The sequence below is a fragment of the Hippoglossus hippoglossus genome, chromosome 5 (genome assembly GCF_009819705.1).
Source record: "Hippoglossus hippoglossus isolate fHipHip1 chromosome 5, fHipHip1.pri, whole genome shotgun sequence".
NCBI lineage: Eukaryota > Metazoa > Chordata > Actinopteri > Pleuronectiformes > Pleuronectidae > Hippoglossus > Hippoglossus hippoglossus.
The window spans coordinates 14,017,634-14,044,271 of NC_047155.1; the positions used below are offsets into that span (position 1 = coordinate 14,017,634).

General features: G+C 41.0%; 2 protein-coding genes across 14 annotated transcripts in view; one reads left to right on the plus strand and one right to left on the minus strand.

The window, feature by feature from the left end:
* The window catches only part of cacna2d3 (calcium channel, voltage dependent, alpha2/delta subunit 3), a 34,015-nt gene extending 16,584 nt beyond the window's left edge, over window positions 1-17,431 (plus strand). The window contains exons 12-39 of one of the 2 annotated variants that reach the window (XM_034586001.1): window positions 1,884-1,997; window positions 3,054-3,132; window positions 4,394-4,527; window positions 4,988-5,005; window positions 7,931-8,002; window positions 8,101-8,181; window positions 8,276-8,350; window positions 9,254-9,337; window positions 9,633-9,704; window positions 9,834-9,895; window positions 9,994-10,061; window positions 10,548-10,593; window positions 10,713-10,810; window positions 10,924-11,017; window positions 11,484-11,579; window positions 11,696-11,817; window positions 12,456-12,533; window positions 13,000-13,061; window positions 13,146-13,190; window positions 13,284-13,346; window positions 13,596-13,666; window positions 13,802-13,877; window positions 14,507-14,547; window positions 14,925-14,980; window positions 15,282-15,399; window positions 15,508-15,620; window positions 15,857-15,939; window positions 16,448-17,431. In XM_034586001.1, the coding sequence (XP_034441892.1) occupies window positions 1,884-1,997; window positions 3,054-3,132; window positions 4,394-4,527; window positions 4,988-5,005; window positions 7,931-8,002; window positions 8,101-8,181; window positions 8,276-8,350; window positions 9,254-9,337; window positions 9,633-9,704; window positions 9,834-9,895; window positions 9,994-10,061; window positions 10,548-10,593; window positions 10,713-10,810; window positions 10,924-11,017; window positions 11,484-11,579; window positions 11,696-11,817; window positions 12,456-12,533; window positions 13,000-13,061; window positions 13,146-13,190; window positions 13,284-13,346; window positions 13,596-13,666; window positions 13,802-13,877; window positions 14,507-14,547; window positions 14,925-14,980; window positions 15,282-15,399; window positions 15,508-15,620; window positions 15,857-15,939; window positions 16,448-16,540 (2,214 nt within the window). In that variant the 3' untranslated portion in view covers window positions 16,541-17,431. Of the gene's footprint in view, window positions 1-1,883; window positions 1,998-3,053; window positions 3,133-4,393; window positions 4,528-4,987; window positions 5,006-7,930; window positions 8,003-8,100; window positions 8,182-8,275; window positions 8,351-9,253; window positions 9,338-9,632; window positions 9,705-9,833; window positions 9,896-9,993; window positions 10,062-10,547; window positions 10,594-10,712; window positions 10,811-10,923; window positions 11,018-11,483; window positions 11,580-11,695; window positions 11,818-12,455; window positions 12,534-12,999; window positions 13,062-13,145; window positions 13,191-13,283; window positions 13,347-13,595; window positions 13,667-13,801; window positions 13,878-14,506; window positions 14,548-14,924; window positions 14,981-15,281; window positions 15,400-15,507; window positions 15,940-16,447 lie in introns of both variants that reach the window. The other variant, XR_004613885.1, reaches the window with a different exon arrangement.
* LOC117761842 lies at window positions 5,364-26,638 on the minus strand. 12 transcript variants are annotated; one of them, XR_004613890.1, is made up of 12 exons: window positions 26,556-26,638; window positions 26,422-26,451; window positions 25,935-26,222; window positions 25,577-25,633; window positions 25,448-25,483; window positions 24,810-24,884; window positions 24,410-24,481; window positions 19,097-19,204; window positions 18,918-18,958; window positions 18,406-18,823; window positions 11,042-11,047; window positions 5,364-5,374 (listed from the first exon to the last, which is right to left on the minus strand). XR_004613890.1 is itself a non-coding variant. In XM_034586131.1 (10 exons), the coding sequence occupies exons 1-10, from the start codon at window positions 26,587-26,589 to the stop codon at window positions 18,731-18,733; spliced, it is 834 nt and encodes a 277-aa protein (XP_034442022.1). In that variant the 5' UTR covers window positions 26,590-26,638; the 3' UTR covers window positions 17,779-18,730. The 12 variants fall into 12 exon arrangements, 11 of the variants coding, with proteins under 11 accessions (XP_034442028.1, XP_034442032.1, XP_034442026.1 ...); XM_034586131.1 differs by lacking the exons at window positions 5,364-5,374; window positions 11,042-11,047 and having other exon boundaries at window positions 17,779-18,823; XM_034586132.1 differs by lacking the exons at window positions 5,364-5,374; window positions 11,042-11,047; window positions 18,406-18,823; ... (1 more) ...; window positions 19,097-19,204; window positions 25,448-25,483 and adding exons at window positions 23,518-23,729; window positions 23,824-23,864; window positions 24,004-24,111; window positions 25,038-25,073.

The window sequence follows — 26,638 nt, forward strand, 5'->3', positions numbered from 1 at the left end:
GGGGGCTGATATCAAAGAATCAGAAAACAGCAAGACTACGATAAAAATATTTCACCACATTTTATCACAGAATATGAAATACAGATTCTTAAATGATTTCAGAGCAAGAACATTGGCTCCACAGCAAAACGAGCTGAGGATTTTCAAGATTTTATCAACATCGAGTCCTCAAATGTCCCTGTTCATTATAAGTCTTCTATCTGTGACATTTATATTTCCACACTCTGGACGATACTGAAACAAATGGTATAACACACACTTAAACAAAGACTGAAGACTCTTTCAGTAATGACTTCAGACACTGCCCACTTCTCTTTCTCTGGCTCGTGTGGGGAAACGTAATAGGTCCATGTAGGAAATAATTTGAAACAGCACAATTTATTAAACTAAATGTGGCTAAAACAAACAACATGGTTAAAGCAATTGCAGATTGTTTAGGGCTAAGGGGTGAGGATGTGTTGAATGGTGCAAAAGGTGGAAAAAACGATGAAGGAAAAAGAAGTTGGCAACTAACGGCAGAGAGAGAAGAGGGCGAGCACATGTGAAACCTCTTATATGCAAGGTCCAGGTGAAATACATGAACCTCTACTGTCAGTGAACTGTCTCCTGAGCTTGATGAGAAAAAACCCACAGACGGCTGCTTTGACCTTTTCTGTCTGAATCACATTTAGCTGCTTCACTTTAGTTTCCCTGGGTTTGCTCGTGCTGGTTCACTGTCATGATTCACTGGGTCACCTGGATAGAACAGATCTATCAATGCTTTTAGTTCTACCTGTAAAAAATGATCTTATAAGCATAACAATTCATTATATGTAACATTCAAATGTTTTAAATGACCATGTTATATCATATCTAATTGTGCAGCACAATATTTTGTCTCTAATAATCTGGAATAAGTGTTTCATCCCGTTCCTGTTGATTTCCTCTCCTGCTCCACACAACCTGTCCCAACGGATGAAGTTTATTATCAGAAATTGGCTCCTTGAGTTTGAGATTAAACACAATCTAATAACAATATAAACTATAAAGGAAAACATATTTTTATATGATTATGTCTGGTACAAAAAAACCTTTTTAAAGTTACATCGCCGCTGTTGTTGATCTCAAACCTGTCACTTCACATGACCCCCCCCGGAGCATTTATTTCCCTGGCTGGCCAGAACGTTATCACAGACTAAAATCAAGAATTACATTTTTAACTAATGCACCTGGAATTCGTGACAGACTGTTACAGAATCGTTGTGAGTTCACATTAAATCGCAAATGGTCTGTATTTTTATTTTTAGCACTTCTTCAGTCATGATGACTCAAAGTGCTTTACAGTAAAGTTATGCCATCTACCACAGTGCATCTATGTGCAGCTCTTTCTCCGGCATACATCACTCATACACACAGCCGTCAGAGGAAATTTAGGGTACTGGGAGTAGGGGGGGGGACGGGGATTGTACTGCCAACCTTCTGGTCAGTGAACGAATCGCTATATCCCCACTGCAATACATGACTGACTAGTGGCATCATTTCATTTCTGTGTATGCACTGCATTTGTATGTGTGTGTGTGTGTGTGTGTTACTTGGCCTGTACGCTGCAGCACTCAGCAGGTTTCAGTCTGTGAGTGTGTCTCGACAAACTCCTCTCTCTCTCTCTCTCTCACCACATTCCCTGTTACAGGTCAATAAACCACTTAATTACCATCATGCATCTTCTTCCCTCACAATAAAGTGCAGCTCATTCCTCAAGTTTATTTACAGAGACATTATCTGTATTTTATTAACCGATGGCCTCACAGCCGCCATATCAGACATCGCTGTTATAAGTTTAAAACTAAAACACACGTAGAATTGTTTTTTGTATGAATCCACACGTGCTGTGTTTCTCTCTGCAGTTCAATCAGACTGGTCGTGGCAGCTTGTGCAGCCAGGCCATAATGCTGGTGACCGACGGGGCGACTCAAATGTACGACAACGTTTTTGAGAGGCACAACTGGCCAGAAAGAAAGGTGAGTTTCCCTCTCTCTTTCTCTCTTTCCTTTCCTTCCCTGTCTCTCTCTCTCTTCCTGTCCCACAGGGTACCTAATGTTCAACGCTACCCGTGTCCTTCTCAGAATTTCCCGCTTGCGCTGCACTTTTTCCTGCTTCAGCGATAGATGTACATTTTAATACTCGATATGCCGGCTGGAGCTCTGCCTGTGACGTTTGGAGGAATTGGTTTCGTCCTTCATTACTAACTCTGTAATGTAAAACCCCATGTCGGTGTGATGTTTTTCTATGTGTTGACACATTACAGAGCAATATTTGCCCCATGAGGAATAAAACATGTGAAATTAAGTGCTTTCAAGGGCAGAGCGGGAACGAGCAGCTCAGCCTCAGAGGCTCCTGTCCTCGTGCCCCCCCCCCGCAGCGCTCGGCTCAACACTTCTTCCTGGTCCCAACTCTTTTGTTAGGCATCCTTTGTCAGACCTAAAAGCAATTGAAATCAAATGGACTGCTGTGCTATTCACACAGCAGTAAAAACAACAGCTCAGGGGCTTTTATTCAGCCCTACCGAGCATATGTGTGTGGGCAGCGTTTGGCAGCGTACGGGGCAGTATTTGGCAGGGTGTCCCATCCCCCCCTCATACACCCTGAGGGCCGCTATATGGCAGCCATTCAGTGTTTTCTATACGCATTATGCTTAGCAAAGCATCTGGAGCCAATGAGCCGTACTGGTTTGGCCAAGTGTCACGCAGCGTTCTCTAAAAGGACAGTGGAACGTGCCCTCGTGCCCAACCCCCAACCGAAGAGAAATAATTGAATTTATCTGCATGAACTGAAAACCGGGGGGGGGGGGGGGGGGGGAATCCACAAGTCACTGTAAACGAAACAGAAGAGGTGGAAAAGCAGCTAAACTCTGTCCCCTCATGAGGATGTAAAAACATGCAGCCGCTCTTTGCTCCTGACGCAGATAGAATCAGGACGGGAGGATAAGGTGGGAGACTGAGGAGACACATCGCTTTGCATCTTTTGTGAATCCTTCCATCTTTGAATCTGTCGACATCTGCGTGTCCCCTGCACAGGTGCGGATCTTCCCCTACCTGATCGGACGAGAGTCGGCGTTCGCTGATAACCTGAAATGGATGGCTTGTGCCAACAAAGGTTTGAGGCGATTTGATAAACTCATTTACAGCATCAGCGAGTGGAATGAGGCCCGATGTGGTGTTTCTGTGCACTAATGTGACAGGTTAGGGATGTGTTGGGATCCATGTGGTTGGGTTGTGTAGCGTGTTTGTGTGCGTGCGTGTGTGTGCATGCGTGTGTGTGTGTGTGTATGTGTGTGGTGGCTCAGGCTCTTTCTGCCAAGAGGCAATGAAGTGGCACTTGAGGGGTCAGGGGTCAATCTGCTCTAATCCCTCTTCCTGTCAGATTGTCTCCCCCTCGGCTGCTCGCTGCTGATGGCTCCGACATGTCAGCGCTCTGGATGAGTGCCCTCTGGAAAGGAAAGTCACAGGCAGGAAAACAGATCACATGGGGGATCGTGGGGAGACAAGCCCCAAACCTCCCTCCCCACTCAGACCCCTACTGCGAAACAACCTTACATGTCCAATATGAAGCATTGTCAGCAACAGCAGGAGCTGACACCGAGTCAAATGACTCTTGTGTCGCTCTGAGCTCAACCACTGGAGACCTGCTCCACAGTGGTTCCCACAAATTATCCGCAGTGCTTCTCCACCTCTCCAAAACAAACTGATTGAATCTGGGGAAAAAACACAGTTTAGTTCAGTAAGAAAAAGGCAAAAAATCTGTTTTACTCTGTCACAGTGACTTCAGAGAATTTTTCTTTTGTAAATAAGTTTAAAAAGTAAATACGTCTTTTCCCCCATAAGGTTACTTTTCTGTATTAATGCCTCGCACTTACAAACACATTTTGAAGAAATAGGTTGTTGAGAAAATCAAATGACAGACATGCACACACACACACAGTTTTCTAGATTTATCTATAGGACTCATAACTATGTTTTTGCCCATTTTAAACGTGTCTGTTGCTGCGCTGCATTGTTACAAAAAATTGCATTATGAGGATTATGAGTTAAGCAATGTTGTGATGTCAACGTTATCCCGTCATTTAAGGGTTGTGTCTAAAATATGGTTATCAAGGTAACAGTAAAGCACAGTTGGAGGGTCAAAGGTTAGGGTCTCAACAACCGCTGATCAAAAATGTACAACCCACACAACACCTTGGTGGGTCCTCAACAACAGACCCGCTAGATTCAACTTTGTTCAGATGGGCAGTTATCGAGTAACATCAGAGGACAAACAGATAGACAGAAAGACAGACCTAAACAGACAGGAAGACAAACAGTCAGAGGGATTTCTGTATTTATCAGTAGCATGTGTGTGTGTGTGTGTTTTATTGCAGGATATTTCAGTCAGATCTCCACCTTAGCAGACGTTCAGGAGAACGTGATGAGGTACCTTCACGTCATGAGTCGACCAAAGGTTATCGATCACGAGCACGACACAGTGTGGACTGAAGCGTATGTGGACAGTGCTGTAAGTTTGTCATATAACCAGTGTCATGACTTTTTGTGTGAGTGTCCAAGATATAAATCCTTATTTAGTGTACAGTGCATTAGCATGCTTTCTAACAGGAACCTCAGTGAAATGTCATCCAGTACATTAACAAACGCATTGAACTTGTAACAGAGAGGTTCCACTATCAGGTAATTTCCCAGGCTGTATTTTTGGGTGTTAATATTCTGCATTATAGTAAGTTGTAAGGTGTCCCTGTTATTTAGTCCACCCCTGCACTGCACAGTGAGAGTGCACATGTGTGCGTCTGCTCCCTCATCATTACTCTTTGTGCCGCTGCAATGATTCCTCATCACGAGCTCCGTTAATCTGCATGGATCTTCCCCCCGCTGTATATCTGTGTCCACAAAGTCAATGCAGAAAGTGCCTACTTTAATTCAAAGGACGATTCAATTTTGATGTGTCTTCTCTTTCATTTCAGCTCTCACAGGCTCATAAAGTAAGTATCTGCATGTGATCAGATCTCAGTGTGCTCTCAGTTGGAGTCAAAGTAATGGAAATTACAGCGCATACCTCTGCCAAGGCCCAGCAGTCCCTTTAAATTCATTCAAGTTGCACCAGATTTCTCACAAATATCAGCCCCCTGAATATGCCTGAATTTCTTTTATCAAGATCCATGAATTATTACCTCGGAGTTTTGTGAAAATGTTGCAAATGTCACGAAAGTCATGAAAGATTCCAGGATCGTCCCCCTGATCTGAATACGCACAAGAATTTGATGGGTTATTTCTTGACGCATGTCCCATCTGATTTCGTGGATAAACGTATAATAGTTTTTGAGTGATCCTGCCGACCCTAACAACTAACCCTAACAAAAGCCATTTTCAGACATGAACGGTAAATGTCCAGAAAGTTTCGGACTGAATATTTTCTGGAGTTTGCCTTTCACATATAACGAATGCAGCAGATTATGCAGGTCAGACGAGTTCACCACAGCAGGACAATACTGTATGTGGAACAATTGAGCATGGGGTGGTGCCTGGGGAGATCATGACGTGTAAATTCTGGAAAATTCGGTATTCTGGAAAATATCTGGTGCAAACTGACTTGGACATTTGCGTTCTCACATACAGCCTTTACGGAATATTTCAGGAGATTATCCATGCAGACTTCAGTGTGTGACTGAAAGCTGCTTTGTTATTATCATAATAATAAAGTTGAATCTATTTTAAAAGCATTGGTTGGATGTTTGAGAAAGTATAGTTTTAAACTTACAAAGTCAGACGACAACACTGGGACCAGAGGGTTAGTTGGTGTGAATTAGAAGTGACGTGTGAGGATAAGCAGCTGCTTATTGTCACTACATTTCAACATTACGCTTCAAACATTCCTTAAGATGAGAAGAGACTCCTTCCTCTGAGGAGCAGAAGCAGGGGAGAGGCATTTATTGCACTACTTTCCTGTATGGAGACGATGAGCATACTCACACACACACACACACACACACACACACACACACACACACACACACACACACACACACACACACACACACACACACACACACACACACACACACACACGCACACACACAGAAGGGTTGGGAGATTGTCCTCTGGAGTGTGTGCTGTTGTATCTCAGCCTCAGACACACCATTCATCATTCTGTGGATCATTGCATTTTATCTCCTAAAGCCTATAATAAAACTGACATTGGAGGAGAGACCAAGAAAGAAAGAGAGAGAGGGAGAGAGATGGAGGTGGAGGTGGTTGGGCATTTGTGGATTTCCTGTGTGCGCGTGTGTGCATATGTGCGTGTGTGAGTTTGTGTGTATGTGTGGACTTAAACACTCCAGTTTTCTCTCCCATTGTGTGTTGTGATGAATTTAAGGAGCCACCATTCTTCATTTTGTCAAGTTAGGTAGTACACACCACAGTTCACGGCTCGTTTGTTTCATATGCATGGACATACACAAATGAACAACAGCACACACACACACACACACACACACACACACACACACACACACAGACACGCTCAGCTGTGCCGACTCAAGAGGTGAGGGAATAGCAGACCTACTTTAACAGCGCTCATGTGCTTCATTATGTCAGCCCTCGTCCTCCTCAGCTGACCCTGTCCTGAGCCCCACTCGAGCCTCGCACGGTGCAGGTTTGACAACAGGGAGGCTGTGACGAGGACATTGTAGACGTGCAATTCTACAGGACACATTTATTTTTTGTAAATTCTGTTGTTTTAAAGCTCGAACCAATCTGACATTTCGAGATTGAGTGAGACTTTTTTCTTTTGTTGCTGGTTTAGTTATAATTATAAGTCATGAAGCTGCTACTTTTTTTACCTTCACCAGGGAGGTTTGGTTTTCATTTGCATTTGTTTGTTACTTAGCAGGATCACTTTAGAACCACTGAACTGAAATCCACTGTGGAGGGGTGGAGCATGACCCAAGGAAGAACCCATTCAATTTTGGAACTGATCCGAGTAAACAGGCAGATCCAGGATTTTATTTAACTTTCTTTAACATGGCGAGATAGAGTGTGTACGTGTCTAGTTTAATATGTGTGGACATTTTAATTGAATTTTTTGTGAATCATGAGTAGTTATTTGTTGTACAGGTCGCTGCGTTTATGAACATGTCCAAGGCTTGTTGGGTTTGTGTTTTGTTGTTATTAGCTCCACCAGGGAGGTTATGTTTCCATCGGTATTTGTTTGTTACCGGCATTACACAAAAACCACTGAACGGATTAATGCGAAACTTGGTGGAGGGATTTGATACGGGTTACAATTAGGTGCAGCTTGATTGAATCTAAGGGGACTGTTGGGCCTTGGCGGAGAGAAGCGTTCCATGCCACTCTCGTTTTGTTTTTGTCGCTAATTTTGCTGAATCATCAGTATCATGGAAAGTGTTTTTTGTTTTGTGGTACTCACTGTTGTTACCGTTCCTTAGGTGATTAACATTTTACATTCAATCATATGTTTAATCTATAAAAGATGTTGCATCATTATACATCAAATTTCAGGTCGGCTTCACCTCATCTGGGCCAGCGCGGCTTATGTTAATGCGTTAATAATCCAGTGATACAGTTATATGATACAGTACAAACAAAAATACACTTTGTTCATACAGTTTTGTTCTTTTATTTAGGTCAAACCTTGGACACAGGGCTTGTACTTGTACTAGAAGTACTTCTGCAGAGTTGTATTACTACTTTAATTTAAATAAAAGACACAAGTACTTCTTCCACCACTGATAACAATTTATTGTAATAGTTGTAGAGATTGACAAAATACTTCACCTTTGGAATCTCATTTTGACTGATGCTTGAAAACCTGAGCAAAGAGCAGTTGTATCCTTCTCTCAGTGGTCTCTCACTCTGCTGTATAACTAAGTCCTGACTCTGTTTCTCAGTTGAAAGACAAAGCAGGCCCGAGTCTAATGACCACAGTAGCCATGCCAGTCTTCAGCACAAAGAATGAAACGGTGAGTGGGTGAGTGAGTGAGAAGCTAAGTTAGGATTTGTAGAGTTTTCACCTAAAGTTGTGTATCTGTGTGTGTTTGTGTTGAATCCTCTCATGCAGAGGAACCAGGGTATTCTGTTGGGGGTCGCAGGAACAGACATCCCTCTGCAGGAGCTGATGAAGCTCATCCCCAAACATATGGTACCATCAGCTGCTCGTGTGCTTTTACTTTAACTAAATGAATGTATTAATATATTTATATATCCACGTTCTGTCTCTCACTTTGTGTCTCCAGTTAGGGATCCACGGGTACGCGTTTGCCATCACGAACAACGGCTACATCCTGACCCATCCGGACCTCAGGCCTCTGGTAACTCACTTGTTTTACAGTCTCCTATAGCGTTCCCTGACTTTACCCTGTTTTGCCTTTTTTGTTTTTGTCCATGCAAAATTGTATGCATAACCAAAATGATGACGTGAAACCCCCTTGACGAGGGCACGCAGAGACTAATGTGTTTTGTGGTTAGGAGGCGCCATGGGCTCGTATAGTCTGTAATCCCCACCTTTTCCTTTGGTGTATGCATGCAGGGATAAAGGCCACTCATAGGGCTGGCTGGCCTGAAATTTCCCAGAGGTAACTTAACACTCGCTGGCAGAGACCACAGCCGCTCACGCTGGGACCGCTGGTTCCTCAGGAGCTATGGCTGTGCTATAGTGGATCTGTGTGTGCCAGTGTTAGTGCTATTCCTCTGTGTGCAACTCTGTGTGTGTGTGTGTGTTTGTGTTGTTTTATTTTTGTGAGTGTTTCTTTGTGGCTAATACTTGTGCTGTGGGTGTAGTCATTGACTTGTCGTTTTCTTGTGGTCCCGGCTACGTACTGTAGCAGCATCTGACATGTACATTGTAATGCATTGACGTACAGTTGTTTGAGTGTGGCTTTTACTATCAATCAAATTAATACATTTTTAATTTACCTGACAGTGTTAATTTCACACATGATTTGCTAAATAATTGCTCTGCAAAATCGCCACAACAGCTTTTATAAATGAGAGTCTTTGTTTTAACAAGGAAACACAGAAAAGACTAATGATGTTGACACATTTATAAAGAGATTTATTTATTTAACTCATAATTTGTAAAATCTTGTGTCACGTACAGGTTTTACATGAGTTTGTCATTTGACATGTCGGAGCAATAGTTGAACCTTTAGTCAAATATAACCCTGTTGCCCACGGGGGTCATTAAATTGTGTATATTGTGTTATTTTGTGTAGTATCAGGTGGGTCAGAAGAGGCGGAAGCCAAACTACAGCAGCGTGGATCTTTCTGAGGTGGAGTGGGAGGACAAAGACGACATTGTACGTGTGTCAAAAACAATAATACAACATAAGAAAGTTGCCGTTATTTTGTTGTTGACAATGGGGGGGATACTGAATGTGCTTAAATCAAAATATAACATTCGATGACTGTAATTTGTGCAATTTCTATATTCATGACTTTGTCCTATGAAAACAACGGTTTCTATTAGATGAGAAAAATTATCACAGTATTAACGTTCAGGTTTCAGAATCACAGTCAAGTTGCAGCCAATGACAAAATGCCGGATCAATGACCCCACCTCCACTTCTCTGCTCCGTGTGCTTTATGTTTCAGCTACGTAACGCTATGGTGAACAGGAGGACAGGGACGTTCTCTATGGAGGTGAAGAAGACAGTGGACAGAGGGGTGAGGCTGCTGATGAAGACGCTCTCTCTCTCTCTCTCTCTCTCTCTCTCTCTCTCTCTCTCTCTCTCTCTCTGTTGTCTCTGGACTAAAGGAGTAAATCTCATCGGAGCTGTTCTTCTGTTGTTTTAGAGGCGCGTCCTGAAAATGCACAATGACTATTACTACACTGACATTAAAGGAACTCCATTCAGGTGGAAGAGAAGTTTTATTACGTTCCTATACGACCTTCTGTCAGTTTATGTCTCTACTCCAGTCAAACACTGACTGACTCCTCCGTTGCTGTTTCCAGTGTCGGAGTGGCTCTGTCCAGAGGCCATGGCAAGTTCTTCTTCAGAGGAAATGTGTCAGTCGAAGCAGGTACGTAACTTCAAATTCAAGGGGTTTGAAGGATTTCGGGGGGCCCAGGCACAAAGGACCTGGGGGGGGCTGTTTAGTTTTTAATCTGTGCTAGCGAGGGGGCGAATAACAAATTTGCTTCCAGTGGCAAAGTGGAGATAAACTTTGGTGAACTTTGACCTGCGATATTCTCCCATTCTTGTGTATTTGTGACTCTTACACATTTAGTCTTCAACTTAACCTCTAAATTGATGAAACGTTTGGCAGAAAGCTAGTATGGGGTCTTGTTAGAGGGTTTCCGACCTTGGTTTTTTTCCACCCCCCTGTTCATAGCTAATTATAGAATTTAAGGGGTCCTAGCAAAATTATGTGAACTAACATAATCAGCCATTTTCAGGCCCCCCCCCCAGCCTGAATACAGTTTAGATGCATGTGACTCTGACCTGCTTGTTTTATCAGTCCTCCCATGCTGGCATTGCTGAAGCGTTACTGACTTGTGTTTTTCAGGGCTCCGTGATCTGGAACAGCCAGATGTCGCCCTGGCAGATGAATGGTAAGAACTGGGATTATATGGAAGAGGGCATTCATGCGTTATGTAGGTTATGCCTCAATGTTCATCAGGGAAGTTGAGGCACTCATTGACGTAACACTGTGGTTCTGTTTGGACCACAGGAACTACTGCAACACAGAGGAGCAGCATGAGCATCGTCACCTCACCCAGATTCAAGCCATCAAGCTCTTCTTGACGGGTCGCAGACCACACCTCAAATGTAAGAGACATCCGAGTCGGACATAAATCAACAGGACTGAATGGAGTGTGTATCAGGTATTATTGAAATAAGGTCTGTATTTGTTAATGGGGTCATTGTGTTACGTTCGGCAGGTGACAGGGAGCTGATCCAGGAGGTTTTATTTGATGCGGTGGTGACTGCTCCACTGGAGGCCTACTGGACTGGACTGGCCCTCAACAAGTCAGAGTAAGAACCACGTGGCACCACTACTGAAATCTGAAATCATAGATGTTTGTAAGCTCTTAGCAAAGGCTCATGAGTTTTGCCTGTGAGTGATCTGCAATTATAAATGGTAATGAATCATCAACAAACAGCACTAATGATGATTTAACAAGTCTGTAGTTACCTCTGCTGCATTTGGTGTTTGTTTGTTTGCAGGATTAAGCAAAAAGTACTCAATTGATTTTCACAACATTTTGTGGAGGGTATAGAGAACGACACAAGCAAGAGCCCATTGAATTTTGGTGCAGCCTACTCATTGCTTCACTAATAATTTTGTAAATCATAAATTTAAGAGGAAATCACAAATCTCACAAGGGGTTGTGTAATAGTGTGTAATAGTGTGTAATAGTGTGTAATCAGCAGTCAGACATGCTCGGGGTCAACACTCATAAATCAAGCACCAGTGCTCTGCTCTGCATGAATCCTGCAGGAACTCAGACAAAGGAGTGGAGATCACCTTCCTGGGAACGCGCACCGGCCTGTCGAGGACCAACCTGTTTGTCCCTGCAGATCAGCTCTCCAGTCAGTGAGTGCCGCTGCTCCGCGTCTCTCTAATCATTACTTACAGCACCAGGCGAGGCCGTGATTGCGCCTGATGAATCTAATCCGTGGCTCCTCACTTCATCCTCTGTGCGTCCTCAGAGATTTCCTGACAGCGGAGGACAAGGAGGGTGTGTTTAATGCTGATCACTTCCCTCTGTGGTACAAGAGAGCAGCAGAGCAGGTCCCCGGCACGTTCATCTACTCCATCCCCTTCAGCACAGGTACGCAGGACAATGTCACTCATCACGTGTGAACTGTGCACCATCAAATATCATCATACAACCACACAAGACAAACGTTTATCTGTAGTATCTGCACCTTCCTTCACACAAGTTCATCTCAATATGCTCGACACTCCAGAGCAGGAGTATATAAAGCACTTTTTGAAAGCTCAAACGGTTTCCTTAGCTTTTCAGCATTTTCACATCTTTCTTTTTATCCCTCGGTGTGTTGTGGTTTGTGGTTTTTACTGGTTTCCACTGAGAGGACGTGCAGCACAGCTCACCTCCCTCACGGCTTTTTCTTGCAGTTTATGTGTCCCCTGTTCAGGCTGCTCGCCTCAGAAAGGAGAATAAAAAGCCTCACTCTCCAGGACATTTACCACCTTTTCCCTGTTAATGATAACTGCATCCAGTCAGGCTTCACCATCATAACCTGAAATGTCCCATCACAGCGCTCGTTTCAGAAAGATTGCAGTCATCTGGCTGTGGAAAAGCCTCCGACTGGACTCCATTACTGTACAGTAATGAACTGCTGCTGAGGTTTTCTTTCTCACTGACTGAGGCTGCTGAGTGCAGGGCGCCATCTACTGAGCAGAACGTGAACCGATGAATGATAGCTATCTGCTCTGTCTCCCCAGCTTTAGAGAATAAGAGCGTGGTTTTGGCCAGCACAGCAATTCAGCTGCTCGATGACAGAAAGTCTCCAATTGTTGCAGGTAACAACATCTGAACTGAATTTCACATCATCATGAATCCTAAAGTTTTGGGGGGGTTTTAATTCTAAAACCGGCTTTTATCTGTTTTCATCCAGTTTTATTTTTGTGTTCTTATTGTTGTTTCACTGTTTTAACTTGTCCTACTTTTTTTAGATGTTCTTGTATCTATTATTATTATATTATGATTTTCTGTTTACTACGAAGCACTTACTCTTTCTCCTAAAACCATTAAAACTAGGTGCCAGTTTTAATGTTGTGACTCATCTGCATATATGTATGGCCTGTTTTAAAGAGTTCTTTCTAAATCAATAATTTGATTCTAAATCTATATACTAAGCCAAAAATACACTGATGTACCACTGTCTATAACAAGTCATTGTTTGTGATGTCGTGGCTGATCGGTGTACATAAAGTTATAGCTACTATTATATCGTTCAGTCTCTTATGCTCTTTGTGCTTTGCTCAGCTGTCGGGATTCAGATGAAGCTGGAGTACTTTCAGAGGAAGTTCTGGACGGCCTGCAGACAGGTAACTACACAACAACTAACGTGACACGTTTTTGTTGTTTTTCTGAGTGGGTGTGAAACAAAAGTCTTCATGTTTTGTGCTCAGTGTACAGCTCTGGATGGAAAATGTAGCATTAGCTGCGACAATGAGGTAAAAACAGTCACTTAACTCTAACTTCTTATTCTCTTTTCCCTTTGTTTTGTTGTTTTGTTTACTAAATCTTTTTTATTCACCCACTCACAGGACATTAACTGTTATCTCATCGACAACAATGGATTCATTCTGGTCACAGAGGAGCACTCTCAGGTACTGTGTGTGTGTTTGTGTGTGTGTGTGTGTGTGTACGTGGGTGTGCACACGTCTGTGGATATATGTTTAGATCTTCACCAGCTTTGCATCATCTTAAAAGATGATATGTGAGTCTTGTGTTTCTGCAAGTGATCAAAAACAGTTACTGCTGGTTTGATTATTTTTATTTCCATTACTTTGTACTCTTCAATCTACAGTGGGATTTGAAGTGTGTGGCTGTGTGCGTTGAAATAACTTCTCTCTCAGACAGGGCTTTTCTTTGGAGAGGTGGAGGGGGCCGTTATGAACAAACTTCTCCAGATGGGGTCCTTCAAAAGGTCTGAGCCACAGTTTAACACCAACCAGGGGTCCAGTGTACCTGGCATTAAAAGCATGTTTTTGTTAATGATTGTATTTGTTGTTGTTGTTGTTGGTATTTTCTTTTGACTGTAACCACTTCCTGATTGTGACAGGATCACGCTGTTTGACTACCAGGCCCAATGCAAAGAGTACGCTGGGAGCAGCGACAGTGCACGCACTTTATCTGACGTAAGTGACAGATCACCTGCTGGTAGATTTAGAGATAAAGACATGAGAAGCAGTCATTTTATCACCTGTAAAACAATACATCCACATTTGCACAGCCAGAGCTAAGGCCAAACTCTGTAACCTACTGAGCAACAGCGCCCTCTGCAGCCACACGGGGTGATTCATTCAGTGTGTGTGTAGTTTCTACCCACTCAACAGAAACACACTGAACAATAGATATTACCCATGATCCCTGGCTTCCTGAACCAGAAGAGCTGCAGCTGTAGTAAAATACACCAAACTCTGTTCAGTATTTTTCATACGTTAAAATTGTAGCTGGTCTTTAATGACTTCTTTTGACTGATCTAAAGTTCATTACTCTAGAACTCGCTGGGCCTGATTCTGTCAGTTTAAGCTGTGACTACTAGTTACTCTCTCACAGAAGTAACATAGAACAGTCGTTAAGGGTGTTAACTCTTTTTGAAGCTGATATTTTAAGGTAAATAGTGTTGCTTTCAGATCATGACCCTAGAAGGTGGTTCGTTTCATAGAGTTTGTGGTGAACAGTGTTTAGACACTAGTCAAATATGAATATAGATTAAACTAACATTAAATCTTTCTCTCTCTTTCTCTCTCTCTCTCTTTCTTAGCCTTTCACTGTGGTTAAGTGGCTCCTGACTGAACTTGTCATGTAAGAATTTAGACAAAATTATTATATTTGTTTAGTACGGGAAGATAAATAATATATTGTGACATACTGTATATCATACCTGTACTAATTATCATTTATACAATACTGAGCACAAAACAATTAAAAAGTTAAATGATAAAAACATAAATGGACGATCATCACACTACAATGAACACTGCTAAGATATAATCAGTTTCATCTTTAACTAATTCAGTTATAATTACATTTACTTTATGAACTATGTAATGAAACCAGCTGATAATAATGTTAACCAATAACAAGACACACTGATTAATGGTTGTTTTAAAAGAGCTTAAATGTTAATTCATATGAATGGATGTCCTAATTAAATGTGATGTTTGTGTTTCTCTCTTTAGTTTTCTGCTAGAATTTAACTTGTACAGTTGGTGGAACGTGGACCTGACAGTAAAAGGTAACTGACTGTAAAGGTGTGACTTATAGGCTGCATACTAAATGTGTTGGAGAGGAAATAGCATCATGTACGGTGAGGGTGTTGTGTCCGAGTTCTTGGAAATTTCCATTACAGACGTTTGACATAACCACAGATGTGTGTATTTCCCTGTCCTCACACACACACGCACACACACCCCTCTGCGTGTGTTGAGCTTTTACAAATACACCTACAAAGACAACTTCTCTCAGAACCTCGTTTGTTGACCAAATTTCCACCACACGTCTGTGGTTCAGTTCAGTTTTCTTTGTCCCACATTCAGCTCAGAGGTCTCGGGGTAAAACCATGATGGTTCCATGTGACACCGAATACCCTGCTTTTGTCTCTGAACGCACCATCAAAGAAACAACAGGCAACATCGACTGTGAGGGCTGCATCAGGTACTGCTGCAGGCCATTTTAGATTATTGACTCAAATATCAACAATCAATTCCTTGATATCCATCCATATTAAACAGTGTGTGTGTGTGTCTGTGTTTGTTGCTGCAGGTCTTTTGTCATACAGCAGATTCCCAGCAGCAACCTCTTCATGGTTGTCGTGGACAATAAGTGTGACTGCAGCAGTTCTCCTCCAGTGACCATGGATCCCATCGAGATCATGTATATCCTTTCTAAAGGAAACACTAATATTTGATAAGTGGAAGCTTGAATATGTGATTTGTTTCATAACGGAAATACTGACTGAGCGGAGCTGCATTTTTTATTTGGGGTTATTTTTGGAGTTGTACGACTCGAGTGTTCAGTTTCACATCAGCCTAAACGAGTCGTGATGCAGGTAAGAGAAGTTTTAAACTTAGCTCTGTTCAGTTTGTCTTTTTTTTCCTTGACACCTTTGAACACAACGAGTCCCTGAAATGTGACAGACTGAAGTTTCAGAAGGACAGAAAGAAACCTGAATCCTGTCATCCGTTCCACCCTGAGGTATGACAACATGCCTCTGTAATGTTACCTGTGTGTGCGTAGATTTGTATGTGTGAGACCACACTGAAATACTCAGATCCACTGAATGAAAGACACAGTTTATACAAATAATCATTAATTGAATATCTTAGTTTGTTGTATAAGTATAAGTCAGATGGAGAAAGAGAAATTAGTTATAGGACGGTTATATAGGTAAACAAATTGATGGTATATCTTTCAATTGCTGACTGACTTCACCTTTAACTTAACGTACTTATTGCAGCTGTATGCACACTTCTCCTGTGCAAAGAATTACTAACAATATTTCACATGCTTTCTTCCCGTTTTACTCTGAAACAAAGTGGTTTCTATAAAGTGTATTTGAGTACTGGTAGTTCCTATGAAGGATTCTGATCCAGCTTTCTGCTTGTGTGTGTCTACCTTTGTGGGCTTAATCAAAATGGAATTACACCTTACACGTAAACTGCTCAAAAAAATCTTTAATCACACACAACTGTGTCTTCTGCAGGAAAATGCCATGGAGTGTGGTTCAGCAACACGCCTCTCCAGTGCCCTAACAGCGGCTCTGCTCCCTCTGATAGCAGCGGCCGTCAGCAGGTGACCGTGAGCAGCAGGACTGGACCCGAGGACGACCTCAACTAGAATATGCTTATAAACACATAGAGAATATGGCCAATCAGAGATGAATTTGCTCATTAGCTCTGCAACTGGCAGCGCTCCACTAGGAAACAAAAAAAAAAACTGTAGCACTGAGACTCGCATCCATTAATGCAGAAATCATGAACGATGTGGCGCAGCAAAAGAAAGTGAGATTCACGGGAGTGCTTGGTGACTTTGCTCAGAGCATTGCAGTTCACTGTTTGCCATATTGTCCCGAAAGTGCGCTGAAATTAAACAAGAGAAAGCAACATGTCTACAGTCAAAGCAAAGGCATAGGAGAAGAGAAACGTAGTACTTTGTGCAAAAGATGATATAAGATATCAAACATGTTTTTTTATCGCAAAGTACAAACCGAAAGTTCATGTGAAAGTCTACAGAACGTAAAATGCACTTTCGTCATGTGAAAAGGAGGCAGAGCGCTCTGTATTCCTGGCATTAAAATGCTATACAAAAAAAAAAACACTATTGACAGTGGCGTCATATTTTTTCATACATTCCTCAGATATTTTAAGTTTATTTTTGAACTGAGTTCTTTCTGATGTTGATAATAATGTGGATGATGTAAAATACCAGAGAGAAAACAGAACTCGTGAACTTTCCTCTGTCAGTTTCTCCTCGTTTTAAAGCAGGAGTCGGTTCAGATGAGCTAAAGATGCATGATGAAGATTCAACAAAGTGTGTTCGAAGAATGTCACGTTCATACATCCAGCCATGATTTGTCAAGGTGACCACATCTTCTCACCTGTGCGTTTGAGAGAGCTGACGAATAAACACAAAGAAATATTTTACTTCATTTACACCGTGCGTGATTTTCTCAAACATTGTGTGTGTTTGTGTGTATGTGTGCATTACTAATGTTGCAGGGACATAAATCAGTTTATCTTGTGGGCAGAAGACTTGGGCAAAGGTTAAGGTTACGATAAGGGTTTGGTGCAATTCTACACTTCATTATTAAACAGTGAACACTTTTATTATTATTGCATGATCAACTTAGTTCTCACCACACACAACTGCTAACTCCCATGACCTTGTTTCTTCTAAGAAATGACAAAACAGAAACCAGTTGCATGTCTGTATATCAAATCAATCAAATTTTATTTGAAAAGCCCATATTCACAATTTGCCTCATAGGGCTTAACAAGGTGCAACATCCTCTGCCCTTAATCCTCAACTATAGACTAAAGAGGAAAAAAAAATCTTTTAACAAGAAAAAAACATAGAAATTTCAGAAAGAGCCACATTTGAGTGATCCCTCTCCCAGGACGGAGAGAAGTGCAATAGATGGCACATGTAGCAGAGCACATCGACAGAATAACAATATTTACAACGTTCATGAGAAAAGACAGTGTCTAAATGGAGAAATGTATACATTTTTAAAAATGTTATACAAAAGAAAATGTCTGACAGAGATGAAGGGAGCAGCAATGACGAATTGAATAATGCCAATGCCAATAATATCTTATCCAGGTTTCTGATTCCAAATCTGCTTCCAAACCCAGAGAGGCTCAACAACAGCCAAGTGATGGAACAGAGACACAAACAGAAACAGCCTCTCACGTTCGAAGCAAATCAGATACTAATGTTTTTCTCTCGGCCATGACAAACTGAAATATAATTGGTCATTTAGATTGGAAAAAGTTTGGTGACCAATTGTAGTAGAGAAGCTATACATGCCATCCTTATTATTATATATTACAGTAAATATCAATGGAGTACATTTCCAAACACTATATGACTTATAATGTTGTCTGCTATAAGCCATGTTATAGGAATTGGCTTCTCAATAACCACAGGCACATTATAAACTATTTCAGGAATCTCAAATCCACCACTTCAATTTGTTTATGAAGATCCCAGCAGGTGCCTGTTCAGGTAGCATGCAGTAATCAGTAATCACTAAGGTTCAGAGTGACACCCCTCAACCTCGACCTGCTGGTCCCTCTCTGACAGAAAAAGAGACAGCCAGCAGAGACTCAGCAGTTTCCTGTCAGTTTACAGATTAACACTAGACCACGTACATTAACCACATCATTTTCTCTCAGTATTAGATCATAAAATGCTGTTTGATAGACGAGGCTAAAATTACACATGGTTTAAAAACAAATCTTTGGGCAGTCTCCTGTGTCTTCCTCTAAATCGGCTGCAGGGTGCTGTACACCATGTTGTTTGGGACTGATGCAGACAGCTCCTCAGAGATGGTGTCGTACTGGTGGTAAATGTCCCACTAGAAAAGAAAGATACCAACTCTGAGCGCTCTTATGACATCTATAAACCTCTATAGCAACCATATCCAATACTGTGCCTCGTGTCTCACTTACTTGTTCATATTGAGGCTCTTGTCTGTTCGGTTTCTCGGTACCTGTGAGTGTGTAAGATGACAGAGACATTGAAGTTAGATGTGTCTGATATAGATTTTAAAGACCTACATTATTAACAAACTTCAAGTATGTACGTGTATATTAACTGGACATAAACAGTAAATGGACACAGTCCTCACCACTTCTTCTCGTGGTGCAGAGAAAGGTCAGTCCCAGTGAGATGAAACCCACAGTGACTGCAAAAGCAGCTGTAACTGCCAGTGCCCTCAGTGTCCACATCATCATGTCTGTTTCAGAGGAAACAAGAATCAGTCAAACTCCTGGCACAAAAGCAAAAGGATGATGAATTCTGGAATTAGCAATAATTGTTACTTGAAGGCAAAAATAAAGAAATATTAAAATGAAATATTTAGATATTTCCTAAAACATTTTTTTCTCGTCCTTTGTCACTGTCTAATATATTTTTCTTTGTGAGGCTTTCAGAAAAGGGATTTTGTCAGCTGGTTTCCCTGGCGTTGGCGAAGAAAAAATAACATGTTCCCTAGCGTTCCTCGATGTGCTGACAGTCAGACCTGGTGAATAAAGAAAAATATATTTAATTGTAATGCTTGGAAAAAAGTCAAATGTGATTTTATTACCTTTTGTAGACGTTACAGGAGTTGAAGTAGGAGGTCCTGTTGAATAAAGACAAGGATGAGTTTCCTTTGTAGACAAATGTGTGGGACAGCGAATTAGTGCAATATTTTGAGCAGGTATCAAAAGATGCAGCGTGTACTTTGTGATGCACCAATCATATACACAAAATAATACTGTGAATACTCTAATACAAAACATTAAAAATCTAGAAGCTGAGAAAAAAATATTTAAGAAATGTAACTCACTGTGTATGGTGATGGAGGATATTTCGCTGTGTGGAGATGGAGGATGTGTATCTCCAGAACTTACAGCGTAAAAACATTTCACTTTAACCTCAGCGGGGGAACTCTGACCTGCCATCAGCAGCAGCTCGCTCCCTGACAGTGTCGTCAGACATGAGGAGATTTTGGTTTCTCCTCCCTCAGTGTAGAAAAAACACTGAAATGCATCAGGTGGACACTGACAGTCCAGTGTGACTGTGTCTTTCTCTGTGATCACCGGTCTACTCACTACCAGTTTAGGTTGAAGAAGAGCTGAGAGGGTAAAGAAAAACATTTAGTTATATTAAGCTCTTAGTAGTTGCATTAATGTCATAAAGTAAATGAAGTAAAGAAATTATACTGTTCAAGCAAACTGATTAAAAACGGTCAAATTAATAACAGCTCACAATAAACGTTACATGCAGTGAAAACAGCAGAGCTGAATGTGAAATGTAAAAGATCAGACTCTGACCTTGAATTTGAATCTCGTGAAAGGAACCTGCTGGAAATAAAATAGATGCAATAATAAGTGATACTGTAGTCTCATAAACAAACAGAAACAAAAAACTACAATATAAAAGCCAACATTGATAATTACAAAATCTCTACCCACCGATGAGAACGACGAACAACACCAGTCCCACCATGACGAAGCTGTCCAGAATGGTTCAGAGGTACTTGTGTGTCTGAATACTGAGACTTCACGTACTGAATTCTCATTTTGCAGAATGAGGAAACCACAGCAAGCCTCAGAAGTGAATCACCAACCCATACATACCCTTACATACCCATACCCTTACATCCTGTTTAAAGTAGCCTTCCTGGTGCATGTGTTTTATTGAGCTGAAAATAAACTACATTAGAGACAAACCTCTGAGAAAGATGGAACTTTGTTCTGCATTGTTGTTTTGTTGTTCCCAGATATACAGATATACAATTTCAGCTCATATACATACATACATACATACATACATACATACATACATACATACATACATACATTTAGTGACATCTAGTGGTGAAGTCTCCAGATGCAGCTGATTACCCCTCACCTCACCCTCCCCTTCAAAACAAAAGAACCTGTGGGAGCCTTCAGCTGTGATAAAAACTCCAAAGGTGTTTAGATTGTCCAGTTTGGACTACTGCAAAAAACATGGCGGCCTCTGTAGAGCGGACCCGCTCCCTGTAAATATTGAAATATAAAGGGCCCATTCTACGGAAGAAAACAACAATTCATACAATTTAGATGAGACACACTAGAGAAAACATCACTAGGGTAATTTTTTATTCAATTTCTGCCAATAGATCCCTTTCACCTAAATCTTACACACTGAACCTTTAAAACCATTCACACGTGTACATTGTGTTTCACAAAGTTCAGTTTTCTTTGTCCCACATTCAGCTCAGAGGTCTCGGGGTAAAACCATGATGGTTCCATGTGACACCGAATACCCTGCTTTTGTCTCTGAACGCACCATCAAAGAAACAACAGGCCTCATCGACTGTGAGGGCTGCATCAGGTACTGCTGCAGGCCATTTTAGATTATTGACTCAAATATCAACAATCAATTCCTTGATATCCATCGATATTAAACAGTGTGTGTGTGTGTGTGTCTGTGTTTGTTGCTGCAGGTCTTTTGTCATACAGCAGATTCCCAGCAGCAACCTCTTCATGGTTGTTATGGACAATAAGTGTGACTGCAGCAGTTCTCCTCCAGTAACCATGGATCCCATCGAGATCATGTATATCCTTTCTAAAGGAAACAGTTGTACGACTCGAGTGTTCAGTTTCACATCAGCCTAAACGAGTCGTGATGCAGGTAAGAGAAGTTTTAAACTTAGCTCTGTTCAGTTTGTCTTTTTTTTCCTTGACACCTTTGAACACAACGAGTCCCTGAAATGTGACAGACTGAAGTTTCAGAAGGACAGAAAGAAACCTGAATCCTGTCATCCGTTCCACCCTGAGGTATGACAACATGCCTCTGTACTGTTACCTGTGTGTGCGTAGATTTGTATGTGTGAGACCACACTGAAATACTCAGATCCACTGAATGAAAGACACACAGTTTATACAAATGATCCTTAAAGGGATAGTTCACCCAGAAATGTAAATTCACTCATCTACTCACCGCGATGCCGATGGAGGGGTGGGGGAAGTGTTTGAGGCCACAAAACACTTCTGGAGTCTCAGGGGTAAACAGCGTTCAGTCAGACATCTCACGTTCAAATGTTTATTGCAACAGTGGAACGTGTTAGTGTTAGGAGTCTAGGCCCCGACTTAGTCATTCCCCCCGATATGATTACATAGATATGATGGGAGTGATGAGCCCCCCCGTCGGAGCTTACAGGTGGATGCTGGGGTGGTGGAGGGGCTGAAGCAACTGGCAGCAAGACTGACGCAGCAGCAGGGCAAGCAAAGGGAGTGAGGGGGAATTTTCTCTGCTTAAATAGACCGCCTTATTGTATTATATAATTGTATTAGAGATGATTGTGGAGAGTGAGGTGTGTCGCCTGGTGTATGTGACATGATTGGAGCAGCGCAGCTCGAGTTGGCTGCCTGAACTAGCTCCAAGGCGTCGCTCCATTTAGAGCAGAATCCAATACAATTGAAGTAACTGGTGACCAAAGCAGAGACGTAATAAAACAACAGAAGTGATACAATACAAATACAAAGAAATATTTTACTTCATTTACACTGTGCGTTATTTTCTCAAACATTGGGTGTATTTGTGTGTATGTGTGTGTGTATTACTAATGTTGCAGGGACATAAACCTGTTTACATGGGCACAGCTGGGCCATCTCGTGGACAGATGAAGCATTTCCTCTGAACATAAATCATTCCCTCTTTAGGGTGGAGACTTAGTCGAAGGTTAAGGTTACGATAAGGTTAGGTGCAGTTCTACACTTCATTATTAAACAGTGAACACTGAGGTAAACATTAAGGTTTTATTATTGTATGATCAACTTAGTTCTCACCAGCTTTGTTTTGGTTTCTGAGAACTGCCTGTAAAAGCAAGCTGACAACCACAGCTTCTCCACAACCAGCCACAACTTCTCACTCCCTTCACCTTGTTTCTTCTTTGAAATGAGATAAACAAGTGTCCGTTACATTTGATCAGACTTCTGCTTGCTGTTACAGACGGTGAAGCAGAACTTAAACCTGACTGCACCTGATAATCACATCCTCTGATCCTGTCACTGTGGACAAAGACAATTCAGCTGTAAAAACTAAAGTGGATGTTGGCTCTAGAGATGCGACAGTTTACTTCTCAAAACACTTATATTAAAAATGAAACAAAAAGCCACTCAGAATATGTGAATGAGTGAGGTTTTGAGAGACCCGGATGTGCCAGAAACCAGTTGCATGTATGTATTCATCAATCAAATTTTATTTGCATAGCCCATATTCACACATCACAATTTGCCTCATAGGGATTAACAAGGTGCAAATCCTCTGCCCTTAATCTAAGGAAGAAAAAATAAAATAAACTGAAAGTTATTTAAGGAAAGTCAAATCAAACACTTTGATTTGTTTATGAAGATCCCAGCAGGTGTCTGTTCAGGTAGCATGCAGTAATCAGTAATCAATCAGGTTCAGAGTGACACCCCTCAACCTCGACCTGCTGGTCCCTCTCTGACAGAAAAAGAGACAGCCAGCAGAGACTCAGCAGTTTCCTGTCAGTTTACAGATTAACACTAGACCACGTGCATTAACCACATCATTTTCTCTCAGTATTAGATCATAAAATGCTGTTTGATAGACGAGGCTAAAATTACACATGGTTTAAAAACAAATCTTTGGGCAGTCTCCTGTGTCTTCCTCTAAATCGGCTGCAGGGTGCTGTACACCATGTTGTTTGGGACTGATGCAGGCGGCTCCTCGGAGATGGTGTCGTACTGGTGGTAAATGACCGACTAGAAAAGAAAGATACCAACTCTGAGCGCTCTTATGACATCTATAAACCTCTATAGCAACCATATCCAATACTGTGCCTCGTGTCTCACTTACTTGTTCATTTTGAGGCTCTTGTCTTTTCGGTTTCTCGGTACCTGTGAGTGTGTAAGATGACAGAGACATTGAAGTTAGATGTGTCTGATATAGATTTTAAAAGACCTACATTATTAACATACTTCAAGCATGTACGTGTATATTAACTGGACATAAACAGTAAATGGACACAGTCCTCACCAATTTTTCTAGTGGTGCAGAGAAAGGTCAGTCCCAGTGAGATGAAACCCACAGTGACTGCAAAAGCAGCTGTAACTGCCAGTGCCCTCAGTGTCCACATCCTCATGTCTGTTTCAGAGGAAACAAGAATCAGTCAAACTCCTGGCACAAAAGCAGGAAGACTGTGTTTACCTTCAGTTTCTACCAGTGCATGTTAAACCACTAATGAATACCACAACAGTATTTCTCTGCTACTAATGTGAAACGAATAAGTAAAATTACTAGAGTGATGAACATGATGAATCCTGGAAAAAGCAATAACTGTTTCTTGAAGGCAAAAAATAAAATTAAAGAAAACATCTGTCACTGTTAAATAAAGGTTTTCTTTAACATCTGTGTGAATTTTTAAGAAAAGTGATTTTGTCACCTGGTTTCCCTGGCGTTGGCGACGAAGTGCTAACATGTTCCTTAGCGTTCCTCGATGTGGTGACAGTCAGAACTGATGAATAAAGAAAATTACACTTCATCATTATGCTTGGAAAAAGGCACAAAACACGTGTGATTTTTTTACCTTTTGTATGAGGTCTGTCAACTGTCAGACCTGTTAAATAAAAAGATTAAATTAAAAGAATTAAAAGAACAAATATAGTGAGTGTTTTTGTCATGATAGGTTTATTATCTTCTGATAGGCTTAAGTATTTCTTTCAATGAAGCAGTGACAAGAAAAAACTGTATTTCTAGTGACAAACTAAAGTGACAAAAGTGGTGAACATGATGAATCCTGGAACTGTTTCTTGAAGGAAAAAAGTAAAGAAAGGTAAAAACACCTGATGCTACTTTCACTGGCGTTCGTAGAGTAGAAATAACATTTCCCATAGGGTTCCTTGTACTGACAGTCAGACCTGATGAATGAAGGAAAATACAATTCATTATTAAGGGCCCTATGAGACAAATTGTGATTTGTGAATATGGGCTATACAAATACAATGTTATTGATTGATTGATTGATTATAATGGTTGAAAACAAAGTCACACAATATTTTGTATTTCATTACCTTTTATAGACGTTACAGGAGTTGAAGTAGGAGGTCCTGTTGAATATAAAAACTTTTACAACTCTTAACAGAACAAATATACTGAGTGTTTTGTTAAATAGATTTCACTTTAAATGATGAATTCTGGAATTAGCAATAATTGTTATTTGAAGGCAAAACTAAAGAAATCTTAAAATGAAATATTTAGATATTTCCTAAAACATTTTTTTCTTGTTCTTTGTCACTGTCTAATATATTTCTTTGTGAGTCTTTAGGAAAAGGGATTTTGTCACCCGGTTTCCCTGGCGTTGGCGAAGAAAAAATAGCATGTTCCCTAGTGTTCCTCGATGTGCTGACAGTCAGACCTGGTGAATGAAGAAAAATATATGTAAGTTTTATATTTGGAAAAAAGTCAAATGTGATTTTATTACCTTTTATAGACGTTACAGGAGTTGAAGTAGGAGGTCCTGTTGAATATAAAAACTTTTACAACTCTTAACGGAACAAATATACTGAGTGTTTTGTTAAATAGATTTCACTTTAAATGCAGCATGCTTTACCTGAGGTCATAGGAAATTGCGTAGTTTGCATCGTGTGTGACTCGATTTCCACAGTTTCTATACAATAAAAGACGATGGATCAGTTTCCTTTGTAGACAAATGTGTGGGACAGCGAATTTGTGCAATATTTTGAGCAGGTATCAAAAGATGCAGCGTGTACTTTGTGATGCACCAATCATATACACACAATAATACTGTGAATACTGTAATACAAAACATTCAAAATCAAGAACCTGAGAAAAAAACTTTACTTATCAAAGTGACAAAACTTTATGTTATGGGAAAAGAAGTTGTTGAATGGTTGTTTCTCTTCCCTCACTCATTCACACACAGTAAAAGTAAAAGTAAAGTAACTCACTGTGTATGGTGATGGAGGATATTTCGCTGTGTGGAGATGGAGGATGTCTATCTCCAGACCTTACAGCGTAAAAACATCTCACTTTAACCTCAGCGGGGGAACTCTGACCTGCCAGCAGCAGCAGCTCGCTCCCTGACAGTGTCTTCTGACATGAGGAGATTTTGGTTTCTCCTCCCTCAGTGTAGAAATAACACTGAATCGCATCAGGTGGACACTGACAGTCCAGTGTGACTGTGTCTTTCTCTGTGATCACCGGTCTACTCACTACCAGTTTAGGTTGAAGAAGAGCTGAGAGGGTAAAGAAAAACATTTAGTTATATTAAGCTCTTAGTAGTTACATTAATGTCATAAAGTAAATGAAGTAAAGAAATTATACTGTTCAAGCAAACTGATTAAAAACGGTCAAATTAATAACAGCTCACAAAAAACTTTACATGCAGTGAAAACAGCAGAGCTGAATGTGAAATGTAAAAGATCAGACTCTGACCTTGAATTTGAATCTCGTGAAAGGAACCTGCTGGAAATAAAATAGATGCAATAATAAGTGATACTGTAGTCTCATAAACAAACAAAAACTACAATATAAAAGCCAACATTGATAATTTCAAAATGTCTACCCACTGATGAAAACGATGAACAACACCAGTCCCACCATGACGAAGCTGTCCAGAATGGTTCAGAGGTACTTGTGTGTCTGAATACTG

Excerpts from the sequence above, each read along its gene's own strand:
- LOC117761842 (XM_034586131.1), bottom strand. The coding sequence starts at position 26,589 with ATGGTGGGACTGGTGTTGTTCATCGTTTTCATCA. Across the intron at positions 26,452-26,555 it reads GTTGTTCATCGTTTTCATCA|CAGGTTCCTTTCACGAGATT; the intron begins GTGGGTAGACAT and ends TTTTATTTCCAG. Across the intron at positions 19,205-24,409 it reads GCCAACGCCAGGGAAACCAG|ACATGATGATGTGGACACTG; the intron begins GTGACAAAATCA and ends CCTCTGAAACAG.